The 26,810-nt window shown below is 35.2% G+C and overlaps 1 protein-coding gene across 3 annotated transcripts in view; it reads left to right on the top strand.

Annotated features, from left to right (window-relative positions):
- The window catches only part of LOC111148119 (Fanconi anemia complementation group L), a 99,414-nt gene that overhangs the window by 14,236 nt on the left and 58,368 nt on the right, over positions 1-26,810 (top strand). For all 3 annotated transcript variants that reach the window (XR_002640675.1, XM_022504536.1, XM_022504537.1), the window contains exons 2-6: positions 362-420; positions 2,525-2,585; positions 5,684-5,740; positions 11,059-11,159; positions 25,690-25,786. Coding sequence is in view for 2 of the 3 variants with exons in the window: in XM_022504536.1 (XP_022360244.1) it covers positions 362-420; positions 2,525-2,585; positions 5,684-5,740; positions 11,059-11,159; positions 25,690-25,786 (375 nt within the window). In the remaining variant the exon portion in view is untranslated. The remainder of the gene's footprint in view (positions 1-361; positions 421-2,524; positions 2,586-5,683; positions 5,741-11,058; positions 11,160-25,689; positions 25,787-26,810) is intronic.

Below are 26,810 nucleotides of genomic sequence, written 5' to 3'. Positions count from 1 at the left end.
ATATTACACTGTTTTTTTTTCTTTCATAGTCAAAGCAATTGAAAGAATTTTTTTCCCAAGTTTATAAGAAGTAATTAAATTTCTTTGTTTGCATTAACAGTCTCTTAACATTCTGTTATGTGAATTGATTCTCTTTAAAAATGAAGTCTTGTCTTTGTTTTGGTTTCCCAATAATTACAAAGTTTCTGGCATTTTTACATTATTTTCCTTCAAATGTAGTATTCTATTGCATATATTTTAACAAATGTAAAGATTTGGATAAAGTTGATACCTTTTTGAAAATAAAGGAAAACATTGCTTTTTTGATGTAATTTTGTTTAACTTTTTGTTAACATTGTAATTTTCTCAATATTTTCCACAGGGACGTGATTTTCACCTTAGAATAGTGTTGCCTGAAGATTTACAAATGAAGAATGCAAGGTGATGTAGTGTTTGGTCATATTCACGCATCTTGGTGGGATGGGCAGTCAGTTAATCTAGGAAAAGCTTATTCTGTTAGTTTTGCCCACATGCTTATTAGTCAACCAGAAACATTTCCAGTTTTTTTCCAAATTAGTGTACATTTGTAAGTTACTATGCTTTGTGCTGAAGTACCGAAGGTAACATGTTAATTCTCTATTTTTATTTTTTTCCTTTGAAAGCTTAGATGATTAGCAGTTGTGTAAGTTATCTGTTGGTATAGACAGCCCATCAAGGAATGTCAAGAGAGGACACTGGAAATTAGGTAGCATCTAGAACCTCTTTTCCACTCTTAAATATCTCTGGAAGAAGAGTAGAGGAAGAATCCAGAGACACTTATTAGAATTGACAGGATTTTTGTGACTGATTAGAAGTAGGAGAAGAAAAGGAAAGAGGAGAGAAGTTTGCTTTCTAAGTTCCTGGCTCTCATCACTAAGCTAGAGAATGGGTCACAGTGGAGAAATAGGAGAGCCATCATTTTAAGACATAGTAGATGTGAAATATCAAGAAGAGATGTTTAATGTATTAGTGTGGAACTCAAGTGTGAAACCCGGAAGTCACAGTAGGGATGGGATTTGGGGCTGTGAGTATGGGTACTTAACATTGCTGGCAAGTGTAGGGTGAAAAAAGAAGGCCAACATTTAAAAGACTTGAGAGTATACCAACATGTAAAGAACTGATAAAGAGGAACTTGGAAGAAGACTAAGGATTGACCAAAGAAGTAAGAGGAAAATCTGGACAGTTGTCACTGAAGCCAAATAGAGGCTTAATGAGGACATGGTTCCTAGTGCTGAGTATTGCAGAGGGATCAGGTTAAATTAGGTTTCATGTAGTGGTAGAAGCCAGATTGTATTGGGTTTCGGAGTGGGTGAGTAGAAAGGAAATGTAAACAGTATAAACTACAATTGACCCTTGAAGAGCCCAGGGGTCAGGGGCACCGAACTTTTGTGCACTTGAAAATTTGCATGTAACTTTTGACTGCAAAAATTTAACAGTGCTGTTGATCGGAAGCCTTACTGATAACATGAACAAACCGTTTAATGCTTGTATGCTGTATGTTGTATATATTATAGATTAAAAAGAAAATTTTGTTAAGAAAATCATAAGAGGAAACACATTTACAGTACCGTATGTATGTTTACTGAAATAATCTGTGTGTAAGTAGACCTGGGTAGTTCAGCCAGTGTTGTTCAAGGATCAACTGTATTATGAAAAAGAGGAGTGGTAGAGAAGGGTATGCAGTCAAGGCAGAGTTATAATCTTGTTTTTTGAGATTTGCTTGAGCAAGTTAATATGTTTGTTGAAAAAACTAGGAGAAAATAAAACTATCACAATAAAGTGATGATTGATTACTTGATATGACCAAGTTGGTGACAAGGGATGGAAAGTACATTTGGAGGGGGAGTTTCCCCATGGGCAGTTGAATGAACTACTTTGCCATTAAGAGAGGAAAAAATAGGGGTGGAAATGGGGGTTAGCACAGCAAAAATGGAAGACAGTCATGGTGGTCTGAAAGGGTTGTAATTGGGGAATCAGAGGGGCTTCCTACTTCCAGGTAAGGAAAAGCAATTCTTAGGAGAATTACTCACCTAAGCAATATTGAGAGCACAGCTGAGGTGAGCCAGTGGATAGATGAACACTAAGTACTACTTACACAATTAAAAGTATCTTTTACATTAATCTTGAATTTGAAGATTATATTGCTACATATGCTTTCTCAAATACAAGTTCTGTATATTATGATCAGAACTGTTGGTTTATTTAACCTACCTTAGAGAAGAATTGAGTTAAGTAGAAAATTCTGCTTTCGATATGTTAAAAAAAGATTTACTGTTTGCATGTCATTTACTGATTGCAGTTATTTATATTTTGAAATAAAATTAGTACCGACAGTCTGAAGACAAGACTTTCAACAGTATCAGTGGTAAAAATTTTATTAACTTGTCAGAATTATATTTATGTCATTTTCTTCTTTGTATGTGCATGTTTGTGTTAGCATACAAATAAGTTTTTTCTTTTTAATTCTGAACAATGAACAAACCATTTTGTTCCATTAAAATTTTAGATTATTATGTAGTTGGCAACTGAGAGCAATACTTAATGGATACCATCACATAGTACAACAGGTAAGTCCTTTAAAAGACTTGTTTTAAGCAAGGAGGGCGGGGGGTTTAGGGGGTAGGCAAGGAAAAAAATGAAACAAGATGGGATCAGGAGAGAGACAAACCATAAGAGACTCTTAATCTCACAAAACAATATGAAGGTTGCTGGGCGTGGGAGGGGGTAAGGATAGAGTGGCTGGGTTATGGGCTTTGGGGAGGGTATGTGCTATGGTGAGTGTTATGAAATGTGTAAGCCTGATGATTCACAGACCCATACCCCTTGGGCAAATAATACATTATATGTTAATAAAAATAATTAAATAAAAAAACAGAAATTGCTACATTAACTTTTTTAGAGGACTTCTTGCAGAATGTGGTGACAGACTGGTATAGTAGTTGCTGAATTTTATAGGTTTCATCTTAAATATTTTAAGGGTCCATGAATTATATAAAATGTTTTCTGTCTTGGAATCCTCAGCACATTACTGGGCAGTATTCTGAAGCGAATTTCCATCCTGGAGAGGGTCTTCAAATGTATTCACCCTTCCATATCCATTACTTTTTGAGCAGTTTTTCTGCTGAGACTAGTGGTAGAAGAAATCCAGGAACCATCTGGATATTTTAGAGTATCTGTGGCAAAAATTGGAATGTAGTTCTAGATTAGTAACAGAAAAGGTGTGGTGGAGATCACTTAGGATCATATATATGTACTTAATGAACATAGATGTAAATAGAGCAGAGATATAAATAGGCAGGATTTTTGTAACTGGGAAGTTTGTATTATTATTATTTTAAAAGACTTAATTTATTTGAGAGAGAACGAGCAGGGGAGAGGAGCAGAGGGAGAGGGAGAAGCAGACTCCCTGCTGAGCAGGGTGCCTGATGTGGGATCCATCCCAGGACCCTGGGATCATGACCTGAGCAGAAGGCAGACGCTTAACCGGCTGAGCCACCCAGGCGCCCCTGGAAGTTTGTATTATTGATCACCTTCATCCATTTCACTTTCAGCTCCAATGTAGTTGTTCTTTAAGTTTAGATTCTTCTACCTGAAAATTTCTTTAAAAATGAGAAACACTTAAAAAGAATTACTGTTACTAAAGAAACCCAAAGTAATGAAATGCCTCTTGTAGAAAAAAAAAAAAAAAAAAACATGTAAGTAGAACTGAATTTCTTTTGATGCTTTATTCATTTTTATGTTTTTCCCGATTTCCTATATTCCTATATTTTTTTCATCTTAAAAGTGGGTTATTATGTATGATAACTGACAATGACGGTCACTCACATAAAGCATTACTGAGCCACAAAGAAATACAGGAGATAAACTATTTGATTTGTAGAATGTAGGCTGTCATTGCTGGCAGCGTAATTACTGCTGTTTTTTTAAGGGGATGTTTAAATTATTTCTGTTTTCTCTCCACTGCCTCCTCCTCATCCAATGTAACTATATTGTATTCTAGAGTTTGGGAAATGAATCTATTGAGATATTTAAATACCCTGGAAAAAACTTGTTAATAAAGACTAAGTGTAATAATATCTATAACTGTTTTTCTCTATCAGTTCACTGAGACGGTGCCTAGAAAAAGTTCCAGTTACTTACTAATCTCTTTCCTGTCCTCTAGTTGGTCATATAGAACCTGGAGTTAGTTTGTCTTTGCTTTATTCTAATATTACTATTCTTTCCTTGTATCGATTTTAACTTTAGTGAATATGGGTTAGGGGAATCAGCAGTCTTTTTCTGTGAATGGCCAGCTAGTAAATCTTTTAGGCTTTAGTGGTCCCTAAAATCTCTGTCACAACTACTTCACTTGTAGAGCCAAAGCAGCCATAAAGAGGTAAATGAATGGGCATTGCTGCATTTCAGTACAGCTTTATTTACAGAAATTGTTTGGGCTGGATTTAGCCCCTAGGCTGTAGTTCACAAAAATCTGATATAATTTATTGCTCATTACTGGTAAGCTAACAGGGAAAATATTGTACAGAAGATGGGGAAGTCAAGATTTGTTTTACAGATTTGCCCACCTAAAGCTATGTTAAGATGTGCTTCATATGTCTCATGCATTGTTGAAATATTTTAGATTATTATTTTTCTCCTCTAAAAGAGGGAACAAAATCACAGATTGGCTTTGTTCAGAACTGTGTAGTGGTAGTGCAGTGTATCACAAAAAGTAACAAAAATCAAATATTTTGATTTCAAGCAGAGAAGTGATGTAGAGTTTCATCAAATAAAAAATGGGACACTTGAGAATTTGCTTTGCTTTCCTTTATTCTGTAGGTATTTTAAGAATCAAAGATTTCTAGGAAACAGAATTATAACCCTTAAATATTTATTGAACTTTAGAAGTTACTTCCTTTTTGCCATTTTATTATAATGGTTTTATCCTGTTTAAAGATTGACTTCTTTTGAACTAATAGAGTTAATTGTGAAAAGACAAAACTAACAATTGCATGTTGTTTTTAAGGCAAGGGGGAAAATAAAAACATGGGGTTGATTAATAATTGATTCAGCACTCCGATTAGATTTTTTAATTGCATAGATTTGCCTGATTTTATATTTTATGTTCATCTTTCCACCCCATACCACTTTAAAAAAAATTTTTTTTTTTTTTAGATTTTATTTATTTGACAGAGATCACAAGTGGGCCCGAGAGGCAGGCAGAGAGAGGGGGGGAAGCAGGCTCCCTGCAGAGAGCCCAATGCCGAGCTCCATCCCCAGAACCCTGGGATCATGACCTGAGCTGAAGGCAGAGACTTTAACCCACTGAGCCACCCGGGCGCCCCCCAACCTTTTTTTTTTTTTTAAATAACGTGGTTTGGTAGATTTGTTAAACTTGATCAGTTGTCAGTGCTGAAGGAACAAAGGAGTGTTTGAGATTTTAAGAGACTTTGGTACAATTCAATTTAGCTCACCAAAACAGATTTGAGGGCAGTAATTACTCTTTCAGAATTTTGAAATTGGTAGGTATAGAAGGGATGGTGACTGGTACTTCAGTTCTTAAGCTTTTAAGATGTAGATATATCTGATATTTTTTTTTCACATTCACATGGACTTATATTTTATTTCAATTTCAGTGTATAGAATATTCATTGTACAAATAAAATTAATTAGAAATGTTTCTATCTAGAGAATGCAGCACTCTCCTGATCTAATGAGCTTTATGATGGAGTTGAAGATGATTTTGGTAAGAATTTGTTTTTTAATGCTATTACCATATTCTATAAGTCCTGATTTTTTTTTTTTAAAGACTTTATTTATTTATTTGACAGAGAGATCACAAGTAGGCAGAGAGGCAGGCAGAGGGAGAGGGAGAAGCAGGCTCCCCACTGAGCAGAGAGCCCAATGCAAGTCTCGATCCCAGGACCCTGAGATCATGACCTGAGCCGAAAGCAGAGGCTTTTACCCACTGAGCCACCCAGGCGCCTCTGATTTTTTTTTTTTAATTCCTATAAAAATTAACATGATTAGAATTTAAAACTTCTACTCCCAGTCACTCAATGTTTTATCTTACTGTGTGTAAATGTGGATGATGCTTCTTTTGAATTACATGAGGAACAGAACGTGTGTATAGGAACTAAATTGATTGTGTCAAACCGAGTACACTGGACACTAGTCATGGACAGGTGGTGAAATAAAATGTAGTCCTGGTCTGTCAGAATTTAACATCTGTGGAGAGATTAGGTACCCACACTTATAGATCTAATAGAGTGTATAAATAATTTTGTTTATAGCTGCAGATTTCTGAAGAACTTGTTAGGCTTCATTATATACATACAGCTATATATAATAATTGATTACTCAGTTAATTATGCATAAAATACTTGAGTTTTTAGTTTTTCCTATAGACATTGTATTGTTTAAGAAATTTTTAACTATGCAAGTTTTCAATATAAACAGAAGAGGGAGGACTGTATAGTGAATACCCGTGGACCCATGACCTGCCTTTAACATTTTGCCGTTTTTCTTCCCCTGCTCCTTAAGGAGAAGAGACTAGAGTATTCTTTTTTAGATTGATTTGAGAGTGGGAGAGTATACACTGAATAGGGAAGGGAGAGGCAGAGGGAGAGAAAGAATTCTCAAGCGGTCTTCCCACTGAGTGCTGAGCCAGCTGCAAGGCTCAATCCAGGACCTTGAAATCGTGACCTGAACTGAAACCAAGAGTTGGACACTGATCCTACTCAACCACCAAGGTGCCCTGGGACTAGAGCATTTTAACGAAATTCTGAACATTGTATCCATCCTTCCATGAATGTATTAGTGTATACTTACAACAGCTAAGTGTTTCTTTGTTTTGTTTTTAAATATGCTGTTATAACCCCAGCAGACTTAGTGGTAATTTCTTATAGCTTCTTGTTTGTGTCTGTATGCAAACAAAGTCCACACATTAAATGTTGGTATGTCTCCTAAGTCTTTTAATTTCTAGCACTGCTATGTCTTTCCCGTACTTTTTTTTCTTTTAGTCTGCTAGTTAAATGAACTATGTGTCCTGTAACATTTCTTGCATTCTGGATTTGGTTTATTAAATATTCATAGTATCTTTTAACATATTTTTCTACCTTTTTTGTGACCGAGTCTCATTTGTTCTGGTAAGAATACTTTGTGCTGTGTACTTACATTGCACGAGGAGGCACATGGTATTTGATAGTTCCTCTCTTAGTAGAATTAGGATTGATCAGTAGATTTAGATCCATCAAGTATAAAGTTTGTTATCAGCTTATCACCTAATGATTATAGCATCCAGTGAAAATCATTGCCTACATCCACTATTAGGGGTTGCAAATGGTGATTTTTAAAATTCCATCATCTACATTTGTTATCTTGCTATTTCTGTAGAGAACTTCCTTTCATCAGTTATTTGGTTTATTCAAGGTATAGCTCATGCTGGAGAAATAGGTTAAGTGCTTGTTTCTTTTCCTTTTTTTTTTTTTTTTTTTTAAACAAAAATCAATTTTTAGAGTAATGAGTTAGTGCCTAACAACTGTCAAAGGAGAATAATGATTTTTTTTTTTTTTTTAGTATCATTATGAACTCCTGAGTTTTTATATATTGACTTAAGTCCATTGCAGTCACTATACCTGTTGATGCTTAAATTGTATCATTTTTGGTCAGTGTATGCCCCTTCATTTGGCTCCTTAGTTCTTCTAACACAGGCCAAACTATGCTTTCTGAGACTAGTTACCCCAATTTAATGTACTCATCCTTTTGCAGAACTATAATTAGTTACTCCTCTAAAGAGCCATGGTTTCTTTGTAGGAAATGGTGTTTTGATGCCACAGATCTGGAAACTGTGGATTGTTACTATTACTGGTAGGCCTCTTCAGTGGACAGAGCTGGGAAAAAATGCTGTTTAGAAAGAGAATAATTCATTATGAGTTCATATTGACATTTCCAATTCAAATTTGGCATAACACTTTTAATTTGATTTTAATGCTTATATTTTACTCTGAAAATCTTGGTTTCTAATATTAACATAATTATTTTTTATTTTTTACTTGTTATGTTTTACTTATGCTTTTCCTATGTCTCTATTTATATTTTACAGAATTACAGTACCAATATATTGCTACTAACAACTGAAAGCAGTTTATTTTTTATAGTTCTTTTTGAGTTTTTTATTCTTAGCAGCAGCTGCCACATACTAAGAGCTTAGTTGCTCAAGTTGTTCTCAGTCCTTTTTTTTTTTTTTTTAAATCCTCATAACAACCCTCTGAATGTTTGGGATCAGAATAAATAGTTTAAAGTCAATTTCTAAAGTTTGAATTTTGACTTACAAATTTGTAAACTCTAATGAGAATTATCAAAATTGATGATGAATTTCATCAAAGGCCTGATTTCATGATAAGCTTCAAAGAGGTAAGGTGAAGAAGTAAAGCATATTTTGGTTTACCTTGAGATTGCAAAAAATATTTGAGAAGTTTTTTATTGGGGTACCTAGGATGACTCAGTTAAGCATCTGCCTTGGCCTCAAGTCATGATCTCATGGTCCTGAGATAGAGCACCACATTAGCCTTCCTGCTCAGCAGTGAGCCTGCTCTCCCTCTCCCACTCCCCTTGCTTGTGCTCTCTCCCCCTCTCTCTGTCAAATAAATAAAATCTTTAAAAGGAAAAAGTTGTTCTAATTTTTCATAAGCTATACAAATAAAGGACTAAGGGACCAGAGTAAAACTATATACACTATGTCCCATTAGCTCTTACTACTGGCTGACTTTATTAGGTTGTAAGAACAGCTGTTTTGGTCATTTAATTTTGAAGAAACTGTCATTAATTTAAGATAAAATATTGACATTGATCTCTAACAGTATTCTATTTAGTACATTTGTTGCTGCATTTCTGAATAAAATGACATGCTGTATTTTAGTTTTCTAGAGAAATTGACAGAATTGGTGAAACTATTGCACATTTATTAACAGTGTATCAAAAAATAAGTGTATCAAAGTGTATCAAAAAGATCAGTTTATTTGTTGGGCTGTATAGTCAGTAACAGGGTTTTCTATAATTACCCATGAAATTACTGAGGATGATGTACAAATGAAATCAGTAATTCTGAACCTTTTCGGGAGATTTGGTAAATCTCCAGTTTCCTAGTAATAACTAAGCTCATAGTAGGTGTTCAGTATATAGTTAATAAGTGAACAATTACCTGTATTTTATTTATTTTTTAAAGATTTATTTGTTAGTGTGCATGTGCATGCAATCAGGGAGAGGGGCAGAAGGCGAAGGAGAGAGAACCCTAAGCAGTCTCTGAGCTGAGTGCAGAGCCCAATTCGAGGCTTGATCCCAGGACCCTGAGACTATGACCTGAGCCGAAATCAAGAGTCAGATGCTTAGCTGACTGAGCTACCAGGTGCCCCACAATTACCTGTATTTTAAAAGAACTCTGATGTGGGTAGGTTTTTTAAATACCCATTTTAGGGCTTAGTAGTGTGTATCTAAGGCCTTAAAACTAGGAAATGGTAAAGTTAAGATTTAAAACCTTTGTAAAGCCTGTGTTTTTTCTACTGGGTATCTTGCCTCTTCTTCACAAAGACTGCTTTGACTCTCTGCCTTGCCCTTTTTTCTGTTACGGTTCTGGAATGGAATACCTTGTGTGACCCAAGGTGGAAGGTGGAGTTTACGAATGTCATAAACTTAAGATTAAGATGCAGTTTTTATTATCCACATTTACCATCCACATACGTGGATAGCAATATTTAATATTTCTGGATTTAAAAAAATTTCAAAAGAATTGCTGAAGCTGTTTTATATATAAGTATAGGAACTATACTGACTTTTTTAACAGGATAATCTTAATAGTAAAAATTTGTTTCTGTGGACTAAATCAGGCAATTTACAGATAACATTAAGTATTTATTAAAAAAGCAGTATACTCCTTGTCTTCTAAGAACTTACCTTCTAATTAAATCCATACTGTCATTTTGAGCTTTACAAACCTGCTTTCACAGTTTTGTTGTTTTTAATTCTAAAGGAGATTTAGAAAAGTAGTTTCAGTTAATAGTCCTGATTTTAAAATACTGTTTTGTAAAATCTATTCTTTCTAGTATTATCTCAATTTAATGGTATCCTATCCTTGTTTAAAAACAAAGTATAAGGACTGATAGAGTAAATACTTAAAGGAAAAAAATTATACCTTTTATTAGGGTTACAGTTAATAGAAACATAATTTTTATGCTTGTTCTCATCTGCTTTTATCATTTACTATATCTGACTTTTTAATTTATCTCTTTTGATATGAACATCTGTGTAATTTGCAGATACATTTTTGTTTTTGCTTTCCAAATAAAATCTTTGTCTGGGTTAGCACCTTTGAAGAAATTGATAATATTCAGCCTCAGCAATTAAAGTGATGTTTGTATTGCTTCTAAACTAAAAAAGAAAAAAAAGGAAATATTAGTTTTTTGGGGGGTGGGGTACATAAACCATCTTGACGATATCATAGGTGAGCCTAGCAGGGAAAGGAACTGTGATTCCACATAGATGGAAAAATATTTAACCTGGTCTGGGAGTAATATAGAATGTAAGCCAGTGAAAGAAAGTAGCAGGCAAGTATTTACTGTGGTAATAAAGGGTTTGTGTTTGTAAGGGCGTGATTCATAACTGTATACAAATATATCTGTCTAAATAATGGGCTTAAGAGTTCAGGCTTTTCTTAAAGGTACATTTTCTTTATATCAAAGTCCTATCCACAGGAATAGAAGAATAGTGAAGCCTTGAGGGTATTTTTAAAGTTTTGTCATACCTAATAGGCATAATAGTCTAGAAAAATACTAAAATCTGAAGTTTTTAAATGGTATAATAATTGACATTTTCACATAATAATCTTCAGTGCAGTCCTTTAGCTTGTTCCTGTCTTTATATGAGAAGGGGAATGATTCAGCTGGAATTTCTGTAAAAATAATGGACACTTTAGTGAGGCACAAAGGAGATTATGAAGTTGTTTTGTAATCAGATAGTAACAACTTGCTGTCTAGCAATACACAGCTGATTCAAGTTTTTTTTAAACAGGAAGTTGCTTTAAAGAATAAACAAGAGTTGTATGCACCACCTCTGCCTCCCCAGTTCTACTCCAGCCTCATTGAAGAGATAGGAACTCTTGGTTGGGATAAGTATGTCTATTTTAAAATGTTCCAGAAAAGTCTTCTTTTTTTTTTTTTTCTTTTTACACATTTAAATTTATTTGCAGTTTTAGCAATTTATTTTGTACCTGTGTTTAGTCAAAGTGTTTCATTATAATTAGAACTTATTTAATTGTAATTGATAACTGATCCTTATTGTGGGTATGAATTAAAGGGATAGCATCATTAATAAACTGATCTACAAAGTAAAATGTGAAATAAAATGTTGAAAAAAATAACATTTTTATATGGGAAGTAAGATGTTACCATATTTTTACTGAGCATAAACATGTTATTTTAGTTTTATTGAGGTATAATTGACAAACACGATTATAGTATTTTCAGCATGTACAATATGATTTGATTTACATGTACATTTGGAAGGATTCACATAAGCTCACATATTCATCACCTCACATATTTGCTTTTTTCCTTGATGTTTTTTGGGTCATTGTTCTTCTGACTGTTATGGAATGGAGACTTTTAGGAATTTCTGATTGCCATTTTCACTGACCTCTTGCTATATGTTTTCTGCATTTTGTGTTTTTTCGCTTTATCTACTTTCTTCGGCCTTTATTTGAATTAATCAAGAATTAAGTTGTTACACATTCTTTTATTATTTTTTTAGAACTGTCTTGGAGATTTCAGCATATGTGTAGCAAAATACACATTTTTACTTTTACCAATTTTCTTATGGGAGGATCTGAAATGCAGTATATTTTTTTACCTGTCTACCTGTTGTGTTATTGTTATCATGCATTTTAATTCTATATTTAAAATTGGCAAACTGTTTTTAAAGTCAATATTTATGTATATGCATTTATATATAAATTTATATTTTATATATATGATTATATGTGTAAATATATTATTATACATTATGTATGTATAATTTGTATGTAATTTGTGTATTTCTCCCAGGTTTTTGTTTTATTTTAATTTTTTTTTAAGATTTTTATTTATTCATTTGAGAGCAAGAGAGACAGAGAGCACAAGCAGGGGGAGAGGGAGAGGCAGAGGGAGAAGCAGACTCCTTGCTAAGCTGGGAGCCCGTTGTGACATGGCGCTTGTTTTCAGGACCTGGAGATGATCTGAGCCAAAGGCAGATGCTTAACCATCTGAGCCACCCAGGTGCTCCGTGTTTTTGTTATTTTTTTTAAAAGGTTTTATTTATTTATTTGAGAGAGAGAGGGAGGGAGTCCATAAGTGGGGGAGGAGCAGAGGGAGTAGGAGAGGACTCCCCACTGAGCAGAACATGATGTGGGGCTCCCGATCCCAGGACCCTGGGATCATGACCCGAGCTGAAGACAGATTCTTTATTAACTGAGCCACCCAGGCGCCCCTCTCCCAGTGTTCTTTCCTCCTTCCTGCATTTCTACTTCTCTGTCTGGAATCTTTTTTCTTCCTCACTACAGAATTCTTTTAATATTTTTTTGAGATATAATTGACATATTTTAGATGTACAATGTAGTGATTTGGTATAGGTATATATTATGAAATCACAACAATAAGGCTAGCTAACCTCCATCATTACACATACTTACAGTTTTTCTTGTGGTGAGAGCTTTCAAGATTTACTCTTTCAGCAACTTCTAAATATATATTACAGTATTATTAATTACAGTGGCTATGCTGTACATTACATAGTGGAATTTTGTACCATTGACTAACTTCAGTCATTTCATCTCTGCCTCTGGCAGCCACCAGTATGTTCTCTGTATCTATGAGTTCATTTGTTTTTTCCTTAGATTCAACATGTAAGTGACATAATATTGTGTTTGTCTTTCTCTGACTTGTTTTACTTAGTGTAATGCTCTTAGGGTCTATCCATATTGTTGTAATATAGCAGGATGATCTTTTTTTTATGGCTGAATAGTAAGTATTTCATTGTATATTTGATGAATACGTGCGCACATACATACACACACACACACGCTAAAATTTCTTTCTACACACACACACACACACACACACACACACACACATACACACAAACACACACACGCTAAAATTTCTTCATTCATCTGTTAGTGGATACTTAACGTTGTTTCCATGTCTTGGCTGTGGTAAATATTGCGGCAGTGAACTTGGGTTGCAGATACCTCTTCAACATTGCGATTTTGTTTTCTTTGGGTATATACCCAGAAGTGAAATTGCTGGATCATATGGCAGTTCCATTTTTAATTTTAGAGTGTATGCATTTTTATAATTGCTCTATCTTCCTGTGGATTTTTCCTTTTATCATTAAATGTTTCTTTCCATCTCTGGTAATATTTCTTTCCTTAATGTCGACTTTGTTAGATTAGTATAACTACACTAGATTTCAGTGTTTTTTAGAATTCTCTGCCTTTTCCCGTATTAACTTTTATAATTATTTAAAAATATTTTTCTACTGGGGTGCCTGGGTGGCTCAGTGGGTTAAGCCGCTGCCTTTGGCTCAGGTCATGATCTCAGGGTCCTGGGATCGAGTCCCGCATCGGGCTCTCTGTTCAGCAGGGAGCCTGCTTCCCTCTCTCTCTCTCTCTGCTGCCTCTCCGTCTACTTGTGATCTCTCTCTGTCAAATAAATAAATAAAAATCTTCAAAAAAAAATATTTTTCTACTAACTTCCATAATCTAGATCCACTGGAGTCTGTTCTTAATTTTTTTTCTTGTGGTTTTCAGTCATATAGTTAGTCCTGGATCTTGGCATTCCTAGTACTCCCCCCAAATTGTCTGTCTTCCTCCCTTTCTCTCCTTTCCTCTCCCTTTACCTTGCTTCCTCCCTCTTCCTCTCCCCTTGCCTCTGGCAGCCACTGAGCAGAACATGATGTGGGGCTCCCGATCCCAGGACCCTGGGATCATGACCCGAGCTGAAGGCAGATTCTTTATTAACTGAGCCACCCAGGCGCCCCTCTCCCAGTGTTCTTTCCTCCTTCTAAGGAAAGAACTGTCTCCACAGTTTTGGATTTTCCAGAATGTCGTATAGTTGGACATTATGTAGCCTTTTCAGATTGGCTTCTTTTACTTAGTAATATGTATTTAAATTTCTTCTTAATCTTTTCATGGCTTATTAATTCTTTTGTTTTTAGTACTGAATATAGTTCCATTATCTGTACAAGTTTATTTTTTCACTTGCTGAAGTGCATCTTAGTTAGCTTCTAAGTTTTGGCAGTTATGAATAAAGCTGCTATAAACATCTGTGTGCAAGTGTGGGTGTGTATGCATGCGTGCGTGTGTGTTTATCCATATTGGTAAATACCAGGGCCTACTGCTTTTTTTTCCTTTTAAGTTTTTATTTAAATTACAGTTTTGTAAGGGGCGCCTGGTGGTGCAGTTAGTTAAGGGTCTGACTTCTGGTTTCAGCTCAGCCTGTGATCTCAGGGTCATGAGATGGAGCCCTTCGTTGAGGTCCAGACTCCTGTCTCTCCCTCTTCCCCCACTTCCCCCACTGCCCCGCCAACACATACGCGTGCCCTCTCTCTCTTTCAAATAAATCTTTAAAAAAATAAATTCCAGTTAGTTAGCATACAGTGTAATATTGGTTTCAGGTATACAATACAGTGATTCAGCACTGTGTGTGCTCATCACAGCAAGTACACTCCTTAGACCATTACCTATTTAACCCACTGCCCCTGTCCCGCCCCTACAGTAACCATCAGTTCTCTATAGTTAAGAGTCTGTTTTTTGTTTGTCCATCCTTTTTCACCCCCTTTGCTTGTTCGTTTTGTTTCTTAAATTCCACATATGAGTGAAATCGTATGGTATTTGTCTTTCTGACTCTCTTATTTCACTTAGCACAATACTTTCTAGCTCCATCCAGGTCATTGCAAATGGCAAGATTTCATTGTTTTTTTTATGGATGAATAATGTTGCATTGTGTATATATATATGTCTATATATATATACATACATACATACATACCACGTCTTCCTCATAGATTCATCAGTTGATGGACACTTGGGCTGTGTCCATAATTTGGCTCTTTTGGCTACTGCAGCTATAAACATTGGAGTGTGTATATCCCTTTGGATTAGTAGTTTTGTATTTTGGCCAGAGACTTAGTAGTGCAGTTGCTGGATCACAGGGTAGCTCTATTTTTTTTTTTTTTTTAAGATTTTATTTATTTCTTTGACAGAGACAGATCAGAAGTAGGCAGAGAGGAAGGCAGAGAAAGGAGGAAGCAGGCTCCCTGTTGAGGACAGAGCCGGATGGGGGACTCAATCCCAGGACCCCGAGATCATGACCTGAGCTGAAGGCAGAGGCTTTAACCCACTGAGCCACCCAGGCACCCCGGTAGCTCTATTTTTAACCATTCAAGGAACCTCCATACTGTTCACCAGTGTGGCTGCACCAGCTTGCATTCCACCAACAGTGCAGGAGGGTTCCCCTTTTCGTTTCCTGTGCTGCTGATTTTAGCCTTTCCGACAGGTGTGAGGTGGTATCTCATTGTAGTTTTGATTTGTAGTTCCCTGAAGACAAGTGATGCTGAGCATCTTTTCATGTGGGCCTACTATGTTCTAATAGTAAGAGGTAAGGGGTTTTTCTTTATTTTCACAATTGAATCAGTGGCAAATTGAGTACTCTATAACAATGAAAATGTAAAACCTGAACTCTCATGGTCTGTGCTTAACAAGATGACTATGACTACTCTTTCTTTAAAAAAGAAAAACCCAAACAAAACAAAAACCCTGAAAAACTGGCAAAAGGGGAGAAGTGCGGAAACTGACTTAATTTCCAGATATTTTAGTTAATACATCTTTTCTCACGTTCTCTTGCTGGCTGTTCTTCAGTATTTGCCCTTGTTCATTAAGGCTGCAGTGCTATGCCTAATGATCTTTTGTTGAGTGTTAGAAATTGTATATAAAAAAGTTCAGAGGTTTTAAATGATACTTTCTTTTAAAAGGGTTTACTTTTTCCTTTGCTAAGAAATAGAGTAGGGGTAGGTTGCTATAATCCTGGTTGAGTTTGGGCTATAGTTTTAAGACTCAATGTACTTCTTACTGCTCCTCTCCCTTTCCTAAGTCGTAACCCTCTAGAACGTTTAGGCACGAGCTGGGTGTGTTCATTGGTATTTCTCCCTTGGTAGATCCTAAACTCTTGTATGTGTCTCTTCATGGGGCCAGTTTACTTCTCAGTTGGAGTCAGGGGTCCATTTTTGACAATGTTTCATCTGCCTCTTGTTTGCTTTACTTTTAGGGGTAACCCTCCCAGGGTTCCCACTAAGGGCTTGGGGATATTCACTGGGGCTTTTCCTCATGTAGGTTCTAAATTTTAATTAATTTCTCCTCAGTGTTATGGGATTTCTAAATATTCCCAACCCCCCTTGGTTTTCACTGGCTTTCCACTTAGTTTTTTCTTCTTCTTTTTTTTTTTTTATCCTCATCACTTGCAGTTCAAGGATTTATCAAGTTTTGGTGGAAGAGTGCTGAAAGTTTAGGGCAAGTTCCCTGGCCCTACCTTTCCACTAGATTCTGGCTCTTTAAAAGTCTGTTATTTTTATCCCTAACCTCAAGAGAGTTCCAGAAATGCTGCAGTGTGTTTTTTTTGTTTGTTTTGATTTGCTTCTTAATAGCAGCTTTCTGTTTATGCCCTTTGCTCAAATTCTTCTTCTCTTGCCCTGTGTGCAGAATTGGTAAATCAGCTGAGGGAAAAATGGCTGCAGTGTTGGCTTACCTCTCCTCTGTTCCCCTTTTTCAGGACCTTGGTTCTTTAGGTCTTGGTTGCTTTAGCAATTCTATGATGCCTCCAACCTTTTTTTTTTTTTTTTCCCCTCTTGCATCAGGCTACTCTGATGGTTCTCAGTGGAAGTGTAGGTCTGTTAGGTCTGTAGCAGGATACTCCATTTTAGCCAGATATTGCTGTTACATATAACTTCAAATGTACTGTTGTGGTGATATCGAGGACTGGTTAATGCTATTCATGTGATTAGGCATTATTTGGTAAGGTGCCATTCCTGAATAGGATTTGGGAAAAATTGAACTTTTTTTTTTTTTTCTTAAAGATGGAACTTTTAAATAAAATTTAGCATAACCAGGAGAGGGGAGACAGAAGACAAGTAATGAATTGAGATGAACTAATAGCAATTTGGCTGGAAGTATGAAGATTTGTCTTGAGGCATTGACATCATGGACCTGGTCATTCTTTGGATTTAAGGTGTTACAGAAAAATCAGGTTGACTTATTTTCAGATGCTTAAACGTTAAGATCTTAGTGTTTAGAGGATACTTAGGAATGTAGGAAGGACTTGGGAAGGGGAAACCCTTTTCAAAGTTGTTGTGACATGTTTGGAAGAACTCTAGTAATGAAGTAGTTGAAGCACTGAGAATGCAAATAAGAGATTTGTGAATCACTCATTTTTTTCTCACCTAACTATTGAATGCCTATAATGTAAGACAGTGGATAACCATAGGCAAGACTTTATTAAAGATTCCTCAAGGAACTTATGTCTAGTGGGAGAGTCAGAATTTAAGTAGATGATCGCAGTAGTATTTAATTCTAACTGTAATAAGTACTACAGAATATAATTATAGGGATTCTTGAGAGCCATTAACAAGGTATAAGAGAAATAGTGCAAGTATTAAAATATCTTATGGAATAAGTGTTTTTTAGGGACAAAAGGAAAGTATTGAGTTTTGCTTTGCATTATACCTATTCTGATGTGGGAGAAAAAGGAACAGATGTCTAGCTTGGATAATAGATGAAGCCAAAAGGAAGGTTATGAATGCCTCTATCATAGCACTGATCACAATATGAATGCTTGTCTCTTCCTTAGACTAAAATTATTTTATACAGGGACTTCCATTTTTGAAGTTTCTGTCCTGTGCCACTGACTGCTATAGCCACTTTATATAATGCCTAGTTAATTCTCTGAATAAATTTCAAGATACATATTTTTATGTTCAGCTTTATATATAAAATGTGTATGTAGCCAAGACTGGCTGCATAACAGTCCTTAGGCATTCTGTGTGAATGGTGCTGCCTTGAATTGTGCTATGGAGTAGCTCTGATAAGGATCCTTCACTAAAGTGCCTTCATATACTTGGAGATAGGTTTTATTAGTCTCACCCTCAGTATGTGCCTGTCTCATCATGGATAAAATTGGCCACATGCAAAATTAACCCATCCTGAGAGATAGTTATGAAATCTGTTGTTTAGATTTGTGAGAGATCAAAGTTTAATTATAGTGACTAGTGTGTGTGATTGAATTAGAATATAGCTGCTGTTACCGAATCACTTGTTTCATAGTCTTTACAGATGAAGAATGTGTTAGCAAAAGAGAAATTGCTTGTGTGGATTGTCAGAAGCCAGATAGTAAGATTTTGTCGGTATTTATTCAGTGCTTTCTGGAGTAAGAAAATCTATCAATTTTATTTTTGTGATTTAATTCTTGAATCAGGTCTGGCAATGTTGGCATAGGGTTTCAGACCATCAGTGCTAACACTGAGACTTGAATTGTGCTATCCACGTACTAGAATTGCTACCCTTTGAGGCCTTGCCTGGATAGCTGGCCAGCTTCTTAATTTAAAATATCTCTTAAAATGACACAGACAATAATTTGTATGACAAATTGATTTGAATGGATTGTCAGAATCTTAATGATTTGTAGACCATGTCACTATGTCTATATTTTTCTTACACTCTAATATTCTTGTAGATTTGTTAGTATAATGGTAGAATCTGATAATGAAAGAAAAATCTTTTTTTTTAAGATAATGAAGACTTTGCTGTGTTTTTAAATTACATAACTGACATATCTAATCAATTCTATATGATGAGGCTTTATAAAAAATTAGGAAAAAATAGAAATATTTAGAATATGATTGAAATCTTTTTTCTTTTATTCACATACATTTTTTTATGGAAATGGCATTGAGAATTAGTAACTGACCTTAAGTTTGATTGCTATTGTTGTAATTTCTGTACTTGTTTTCAACTTGTATAAAAACACACTAAAAACAGCTAGTTGTCTGAAGGGTAAAAAGATGATGATAAGTCAGTGATTTTGGGTGTTAACAGTTCACAAAGGTAAGTGATGCAAAAAGCTGTCTTGATAGGTTTCTGTTCACTTCTGCTTGTGTTGTTTTGCAGAAGGGCTCATTAAAAGGATAAGAATTAGAGTCCTTGGGGTTTAACAGGATTTTCTGTTCAGAAACATTAGGATGTTAAGGATATCAAGAATGTCCTGGCAGTTGAAAGCACTAAATACTTTTTGTTATAAGTAGGTTGATCTACATTCCACTTTACCTAGGATAATCCTAGTTTATTCCTTTTATCCTGGCCTCTTGCAGTCTCAGAAGTGTCTTTTTGGAAGAAATATGTAGTCATCTTAGTTAGAAGATACTTAATGTTTGTTTTAGTAATCACATGGCCCTAGGTAATTCAGAGATTAAATAGTTCTAACAGGGCAAGTGTGATCTGATGGTTTTATTCTTTTTTTAAGACACCATATATATCAATTAGAGTGAGTAGAATTCAACTATTTGGCCTTTTAAATTTGTCTAGGGAAAGAGCTGAGTTTTATTAAATTTGTTGTGCTATTGAAAGATTGTAAATACATATTAAGTTGAATTTTTAATTAAGTATCTTATTTTGGTAATGAACTTACTAATCCATTGATATTTTCTATAACTCCCAGTGCGTTTCAAAGAACTGTATACCGTATTGGGAGAAATGGAGATACTTGTTAGGAGGAAATTAATTCCAGTAACTAGACAAGAGCTTTAATTCTGGCTTATCAGCTATGTGACATTGGGCAAGTAATGTAACCTCTCTGAGCCACGTTTTATTTTTCAAATGAAACTAATACTAAATAATAAGGGTTAAAAAGAAACATGTGTTATTTGATTCAAAGAATGCCTTGTATAAAATAGGTATAAGGTTGAGCTACTAGTTCACCTAAAAATGTCAGACTATATATGAGTTTTACAGCTCTTAGTGTTATGATTTAATTATAACCAGTAATGATAATTTTCATTGCATATTGCATAAGAATATAGATGTTAATAAGTATGATTTGCATCCTAAATTATCTTTATCATAGAGTGCTTTTTCCTCATATATATTAAAATCGATGAAAAAGTGGAGATTATCTAATAATGAAAAAAATTGTTTTTCTAAATTGGTAATATGTTTACAGTATGTAATTTAAACAGTTTGCATTCAGTTGTTTAAAACTTGCATATGAAATCAATAAATATGAACCAGTCTGATAGTAACTTCTCCATGGTCATGTAATGCATAGAGCATTGATACAATGCATAGAAGTTTAAAACTTTCATATTCCTTAGAAAAAAGTTGATTTGATTGGGAAGCAAAAACTTGAACAGTGTGACAGTTTTGAGAAAGGTGAAGTCCTTTTGAAGATTCATTTATTTGAGAGAGTTCACGTGCTTGTGCATGCATATGCAAGTGGGGAGTGGGGCAGAGAGAGAGGGCGGAGAGAATCTCAAGCAGACTCCGAGACCTTGGTGGGGCTCATTCTCAAGACTCCTGAGATCATGACCTGAACTGAAACCAAGAGTTGGACACTAAACCAACTGAGCCACGCGGGCACCTCTAGGAAGATGAAGTCCTTTTGGGCTGCAGATGATTTAGGAAGGTTCTTCCTAAAGGAGGTGGGTATTGGGATAAGCTAGGAAGGAATGTAGAGAGCCTTAAAAGGCAGTGGTGGAAGTAAGTTTGTAGTGATGGAAATGTGCAGTTCATCTTTGGACTTTGTAGTAGATCAGTTGCTCACAGAAGAGGATAGAAACCAGGGCCAGACTGAAAGGTCTTTCCTACTAGACTAAGGATTCTGTATATGCAAGTGATGGGGACTCACTGACTATTTTTGAGCAAGGGGTTGATAGGATTTTAAAAGTATCTAGGAAGATTGGGGCACCTGGGTGGCTCAGTCGGTTAAGTACCCGACTCTTGGTTTTGGCTCAGTTGTGATCTCAGGGCTTGAGCTCAAGTCCCATGTTGGGCTCCCCGCTCAGCAGGGAGTCTGGGACTATCCCTTTCCCTCTGCCCCTCCTACTCATGCTCTCTCTAAAATACGTAAATCTTAAAAAAAAAAAAAAAGTACTTAGGAAGATTAATTTAGTCATGAAAGGCAGAATAGATTGATGTACAGAAGATACAAAAAGTAAAGACACCAATTAGGGAGATTGTTTTTTGAAGTAGTTAATGCTTAAACCTGAGGGTGGTAATGAAGATGAAATTGATGCTTTATTAAAACATGAAGATCTTTAGTCTGCCTTTTGATGTTATTGCTACATATATGCCTCTAGGTATTTAAAGAAAAACTATGTAACCTAAGCTTTTAGTCAAAGTAAATACTGTATTTCAAGAAAAACAAAGCAAATTTGTTTTGTCTGTCTGTACTGATACCATTCAGCTTTTAACAGGAACAGTGGAAACCTCTATGAATCTTAAGTATTAGTATCCTTTTTCAAAGGTTTTAAAAAATTTAACTCAAGTGTAGTGCCATTTTATTGTAAGCAGCAACTTATAAAGAAATGCAGCAAGTGATAAATACAAAGTTAAGTGCCAGAAATATATATTCTTTAGATTTTATATTTGTGTTTTTCTATTTCTTTGTCAATTTTAGAATATGCCTATTTAAGTAATAACACCAAAACTTCTAAATACAAATTTTAAATGTGATTTCATAACTTTTCAAAAATTGAGCTTTTCACTGATTTTCCTAAATTTATTACTTACATGAACTTATATCTTATTTAAATGAATGAAACTGTTTACTCCATATTGTCTAAATTGAGAGACCCAACTTTATAATAAAGCAGAGCATTTGAAATAGACTTTTTTCAGAAAAATTGATTTTGATATTACTTGTAAGATTTTATCACTTTTCCCTCTTCCTTTAATAATCTCTTCCATAGACCAAACACTAAGATACTCTTTCCTACTGTGGATAGAAATACATTGTATTAGTAAGGATACAAGCTGAGCTGCCATTAACAAAGAGAACCCTAAATTCTCAGTGTTCCAAACAAGGTTAGAATTTTATTCATCTCTCTCATTTAACAGTTGAGAGGTAGGCAGATGGTCAAGATTGAGTTGGGAGCTCTGTTCCACAGGGTCATCTAAGAATCCATGTTTATTTTGTTTCTCAATCATCCAGCCTGGCTGCATTGTTAAGTACATAGGTCTTAGCCATATGTGGCTATTGACATTGACATTTATATTTAAATTACATTAACAATTCATGGTCCATACCAGCTGTATTTTAAGTTCTTCATAGCCACACATGGCCATGGTTACTATTTTGGACAGTGCAGAGAGAGACCACCTCCATCACTGCAGAAGGTTCTGTTGGTCGGAGCTGCTCTGAGTGTTGTGCTTGTCTGCATGGTCTTTGCTGGCTCTCATTGGCCCAAGTTTTAGTCTGTAGGTAGGGAAGATGAGAGGGGTGTGGGGAGAAGGCACAGTTCTGTTATAAATGATTCAAGAGATGCACATATCCCTGCTGCTTACAGTTCTTTGACCAAGATTTATTGATATGCTGACACCCAAGGGCAGCTGGAAGGGTTGTTAGCTGAGTGGAATGTACCCTGCTAAAATTTGGTTTAGTTAGGGGTGCTGTGGAGGCAGGGATCCTGTTACCAAAAGGAAGGAGGTGAGAATAGATAGCAGAGGACATTTTGCAATCTAGGTCAGGTGTACCAAAGTGTTAATAATTACAGTAAGATTTCTTCCTGTCCCTCATACAAAGTAGACAGGGAGTCAGCATGGGTAAAATGTTTAATTTTAAATGACTGTGCTAAGATTAACCCATAATTATACATTTTTTTTTAAAGATTTTATTTATTTATTAGAGAGAGAGAATGAGAGGGGGAGAAGGTCAGGGGAAGAAGCAGACGCCCCATTGAGCTGGAAGCCTGATGTGGGACTCGATCCAGGGACTCCAGGATCATGACCTGGGCCGAAGGCAGTCGCTTAACCAACTGAGCCACCCAGGTGCCCTAATTATACATTTTTTGCTGCTTTATTTGAATTAGTTCTTAAAAGTTCAAGATTAACATTATGATCATTTTGACTGCAAGGCCATATTTGGAGCATGACAGTGTTTATCTCTAAGGTATTATTTCTGTCTTAAATATTGTGGGAAGATGATTTTTTTGTGTGATTGTGTAAAGACTAGAATTTTTATTTCTATCTTATAGGTGTTCAATAATTTCTAGTATATTGATGATGAGCAGAAATGTGAAGCATGAGAAGTACTAGGTGGTGACTTAGTCGTTCCTCCTCTCGCCATCCGTTCTTGCTTTCTGTGTGCATATTTATCTGACTCTTTTAGACAGACACTCTGAAATGTTCATGTGTACAACTTCGATATTTCTAAATAATACGGCTTTTTCAGTGTAACTTACCAGTCTTAGAAATTCTGTACTGATTACTATAATAAAAATGGATTCAGCTTGTATACCACCTTTTCTCTCCCTTCTTCACTATTATCCTTCTATTCACCTTAAAATTTCTTAAACTTCCTTCATGTTCCTTCAGTTAAAGATGTTATCTCTTCCTGTCAAATTAGCAATTACAAATTTTAGTGTTCCTAATTTTCCTCATATCTTTTCCCTTCTACCTCTCAATTTTTGTCATCTCTACTTTTTAAATTGCTGTGGTCAAATATATTTACATTAATATCTGTGGCTATAATTAAGTCTTTTAGCTTTTGTCTGTTGCTGGAGTCTAAAAATTGTGATTAGTAAGCAGTTCCATTTTTAATGACTACATAAATACTTTTCACTGAAAAGCTAGTGGTAGAGCAATTGCACTTTCATCATAGCTTTATTGTTTATAACTTAGTTTAAAACTTCTTCATCCCTTTTGGTTTCTTCTATTTTTTTATATTAATTTTGTCTTATATATAAGTCCTACCCTCTAGTCTATATATTCTACAGACTTTTTTGTCCACTATCTTTCTCTAGGAGTCTTCTTTCTTTTTCTTCTAATCTGTTTTGTTGGGACACCTGAGTGGCTCAATCGTTAAGTGTCTGCCTTCGGCTCAGGTCATGATCCCAGGGTCCTGGGATTGAGCCCTGCATCAGGCTCTCTGCTCAGCAGGGGGCCTGCTCTCCCACCCCCCACCCTCACCCCCCCACCTGCCTCTCTGCCTACTTGTGATCTCTGTCTGTCCAATAAATAAAACCTTTAAAGTCTTATGTTCTAAATTTTTGGGAGGAGAGGGATTTGAGATGTTTACAGATAGAGCTGTAGGAAAATGATTACATATATATATATATATGTGTGTGTGTGTGTGTGTGTGTGTATAAATATATATATATATAACCATTGCTATTTTAATGTAAATATTTTTTTCTAGAATAATTTTACTTTTTGTTTTCCAGGACTCTAGACTTTTCATAGTTTCTGATATAAATTTCTTCTCTTGACAAAGATTGTTTTGTTTTGCTTTTGATTCTACTATTGAAGATATATATCTTCTTCAGATTCAGATCTGTTTTTCATTACAAGCAGTGTTCACAGCTGTTGCCCAGCATTTCTTGAAATTGACCCATTTTAACCATTATATCTGGCCAGTGACTAAATGGCATATAGTGATGTTAAAAGAAATGTTTCCTAGGTTAGGAGGCTAATGTTAGTTCTGAACTCTAATGGTTCTCACCATCAGTCTGGGTGATAAGTTGTGCAATACTCTTAGGCTACTTTTTATCTTTACAAGAGAATAGTATTGTAAAAATGTCAAAAAATATCCACATGCCCAGTTCGCTAGTAAATATACTGCTAAATTTGAACCTTTTTGGCAGTAGCTTATGCTACTCAAGGGACCATATTTTTACAGAATGATATATTTCAAAGGGTATTGGTTTTCGTTGTAGAAAATTCATGCATTTAGAGCAACTTAAAGCCAAAAACAATTGTGCTGTGCTATAGGTTTAAAATTATTAGTCATTTTGAATACATGTCCAGGTTAAATGTCAGAAGCTATATATTGTATGGAAAGAAAATTTATTGTTAGCAGATTAGACTGTACCTGTGCTTATATAACATTTTCCTTAGAGGATCAATTGAGTATATGAACTAATATCAGCCAGATTTTTGTACACTAACATTATTGATAATAAAGGAGAAGTTCATTGAAGGGAAAAACAAATAAAGGAAGCATAAAAGTCTCATACTGTATGAAACTACAGAAATGGATCAAAGAGTTTGACAGGAAGTTTAATGTGTACATAAGCAGAGGCTGACAGCAACATGCTGTGTGTGCCAAAGGTTCCAGTGATGGAAAACTGAAACATAGTGCTCACTGACCACAGCATGAGCCTTGACACACATTGTAAATAATCCAGAGATCTATGACTGCATTAAGCACCAGGCTGGTGTATTAACGGCAGTAAATCTATAGCTGCATAAAGGGCTGGCATGCAGAAATTCCTCTGATTAATTTTTGTAATGGATTCATAGGAATACAGCAAATATTTTCATTTTGAATCCTACCATCCTCCAACTTCCCCTCCCCCCATCTTTGTCCTCCCTAGTATGATCATTTTTTATTTCCTTCTGTTCACCAGACTTGTATATGTGGATACTTGTCTGAGTACCATCAAGTTAAAAGCTGAAGATGCTTCTGGTAGAAAGCATCTAATAACTCTCAAGTTGAAGGCAAAGGTATGTGCTTCATTAAACTGTTATTATTTTCAGGAAATACTCTGTGAAATGAACTCTGAATGTTTTCAATGTAGGAAGTGCTAATAGCTTCTGAAAAGGTATCTGGCACTTTAAAAATTTTATTTTGGAAAGCTCAAAAAATTTACCCACTAGGTTTCCAAAAGCCTAGACATGATTTTGTGTCACTCTTTTACTGCAGATTTGCTCAAAATATAGACTTCATAGTGAAGAAATACTAGAAATAAGATTGGGCAGGATCAGAGTACCTTGATGTCCTTTTTGTAACATTGTACAAAGAAAAAATTTGAAAGTTTCCACTATCCCAAGTAAAGTTTCACTGAAGTCTCTTGTCTTCAACTTTTACTATGAACTACGCTCTCCAAACACATCCATATGTATACCTTTTTATTCCTTGTTTTGGCTAAAATTTTAATTCTGTATTTTAAGAACTTGCAAAGATTATGCCTCCATTTATAGACTTTACAGGCTAGGGATCTATAATTACTAATTCTGTTGGCACAAAACATAGCTGTCTTTATGTCTTTGTTTTAGTTCTAGGTTATGAATTTTGAGAAATAAGTAGAGTAAGCAAGTTCAGCATATTAATCATTTATTTAGTAATCACTAGGGACACATTAGAATTTGAGAAAACCCCGACATTTAACTTTTTTTATTGTTCCCGGGAATCATCAATCAACTCTGGTTCAGAAGATTGTAGTATGAAAAGATCAATTGTGTTTGTCCGTTTTAAAAATGTGTCTGGCATTTAAGCTTTCCATGAGAGAAAATTAATACATAAAGCTGAACTGGGTGACGCAGAAAAGTTGGTATCTTAGAGTGCCTCTTTATCAGACAATTTGAGAAATGACTCATTCTCTCTTTTTCTCACACACAGAATATTCAGGTATAATTTTAAGATTCATGTGTGATAAGTATTGAAAATATTAGTGGGATAGAAATTTATTTGTGAAAGAAGTTACATGGATATTTTTGTCAAAATGAATAAAAATTTATTTTTTAATTT

This window comes from Enhydra lutris, unplaced genomic scaffold (assembly GCF_002288905.1).
Source record: "Enhydra lutris kenyoni isolate GAN:26980312 unplaced genomic scaffold, ASM228890v2 scaffoldscaffold18, whole genome shotgun sequence".
NCBI classification, from domain to species: Eukaryota; Metazoa; Chordata; class Mammalia; order Carnivora; family Mustelidae; genus Enhydra; species Enhydra lutris.
The sequence above is the reverse complement of the archived record's forward strand: the minus strand, read 5'-3'. Positions and strand labels throughout refer to the sequence as shown.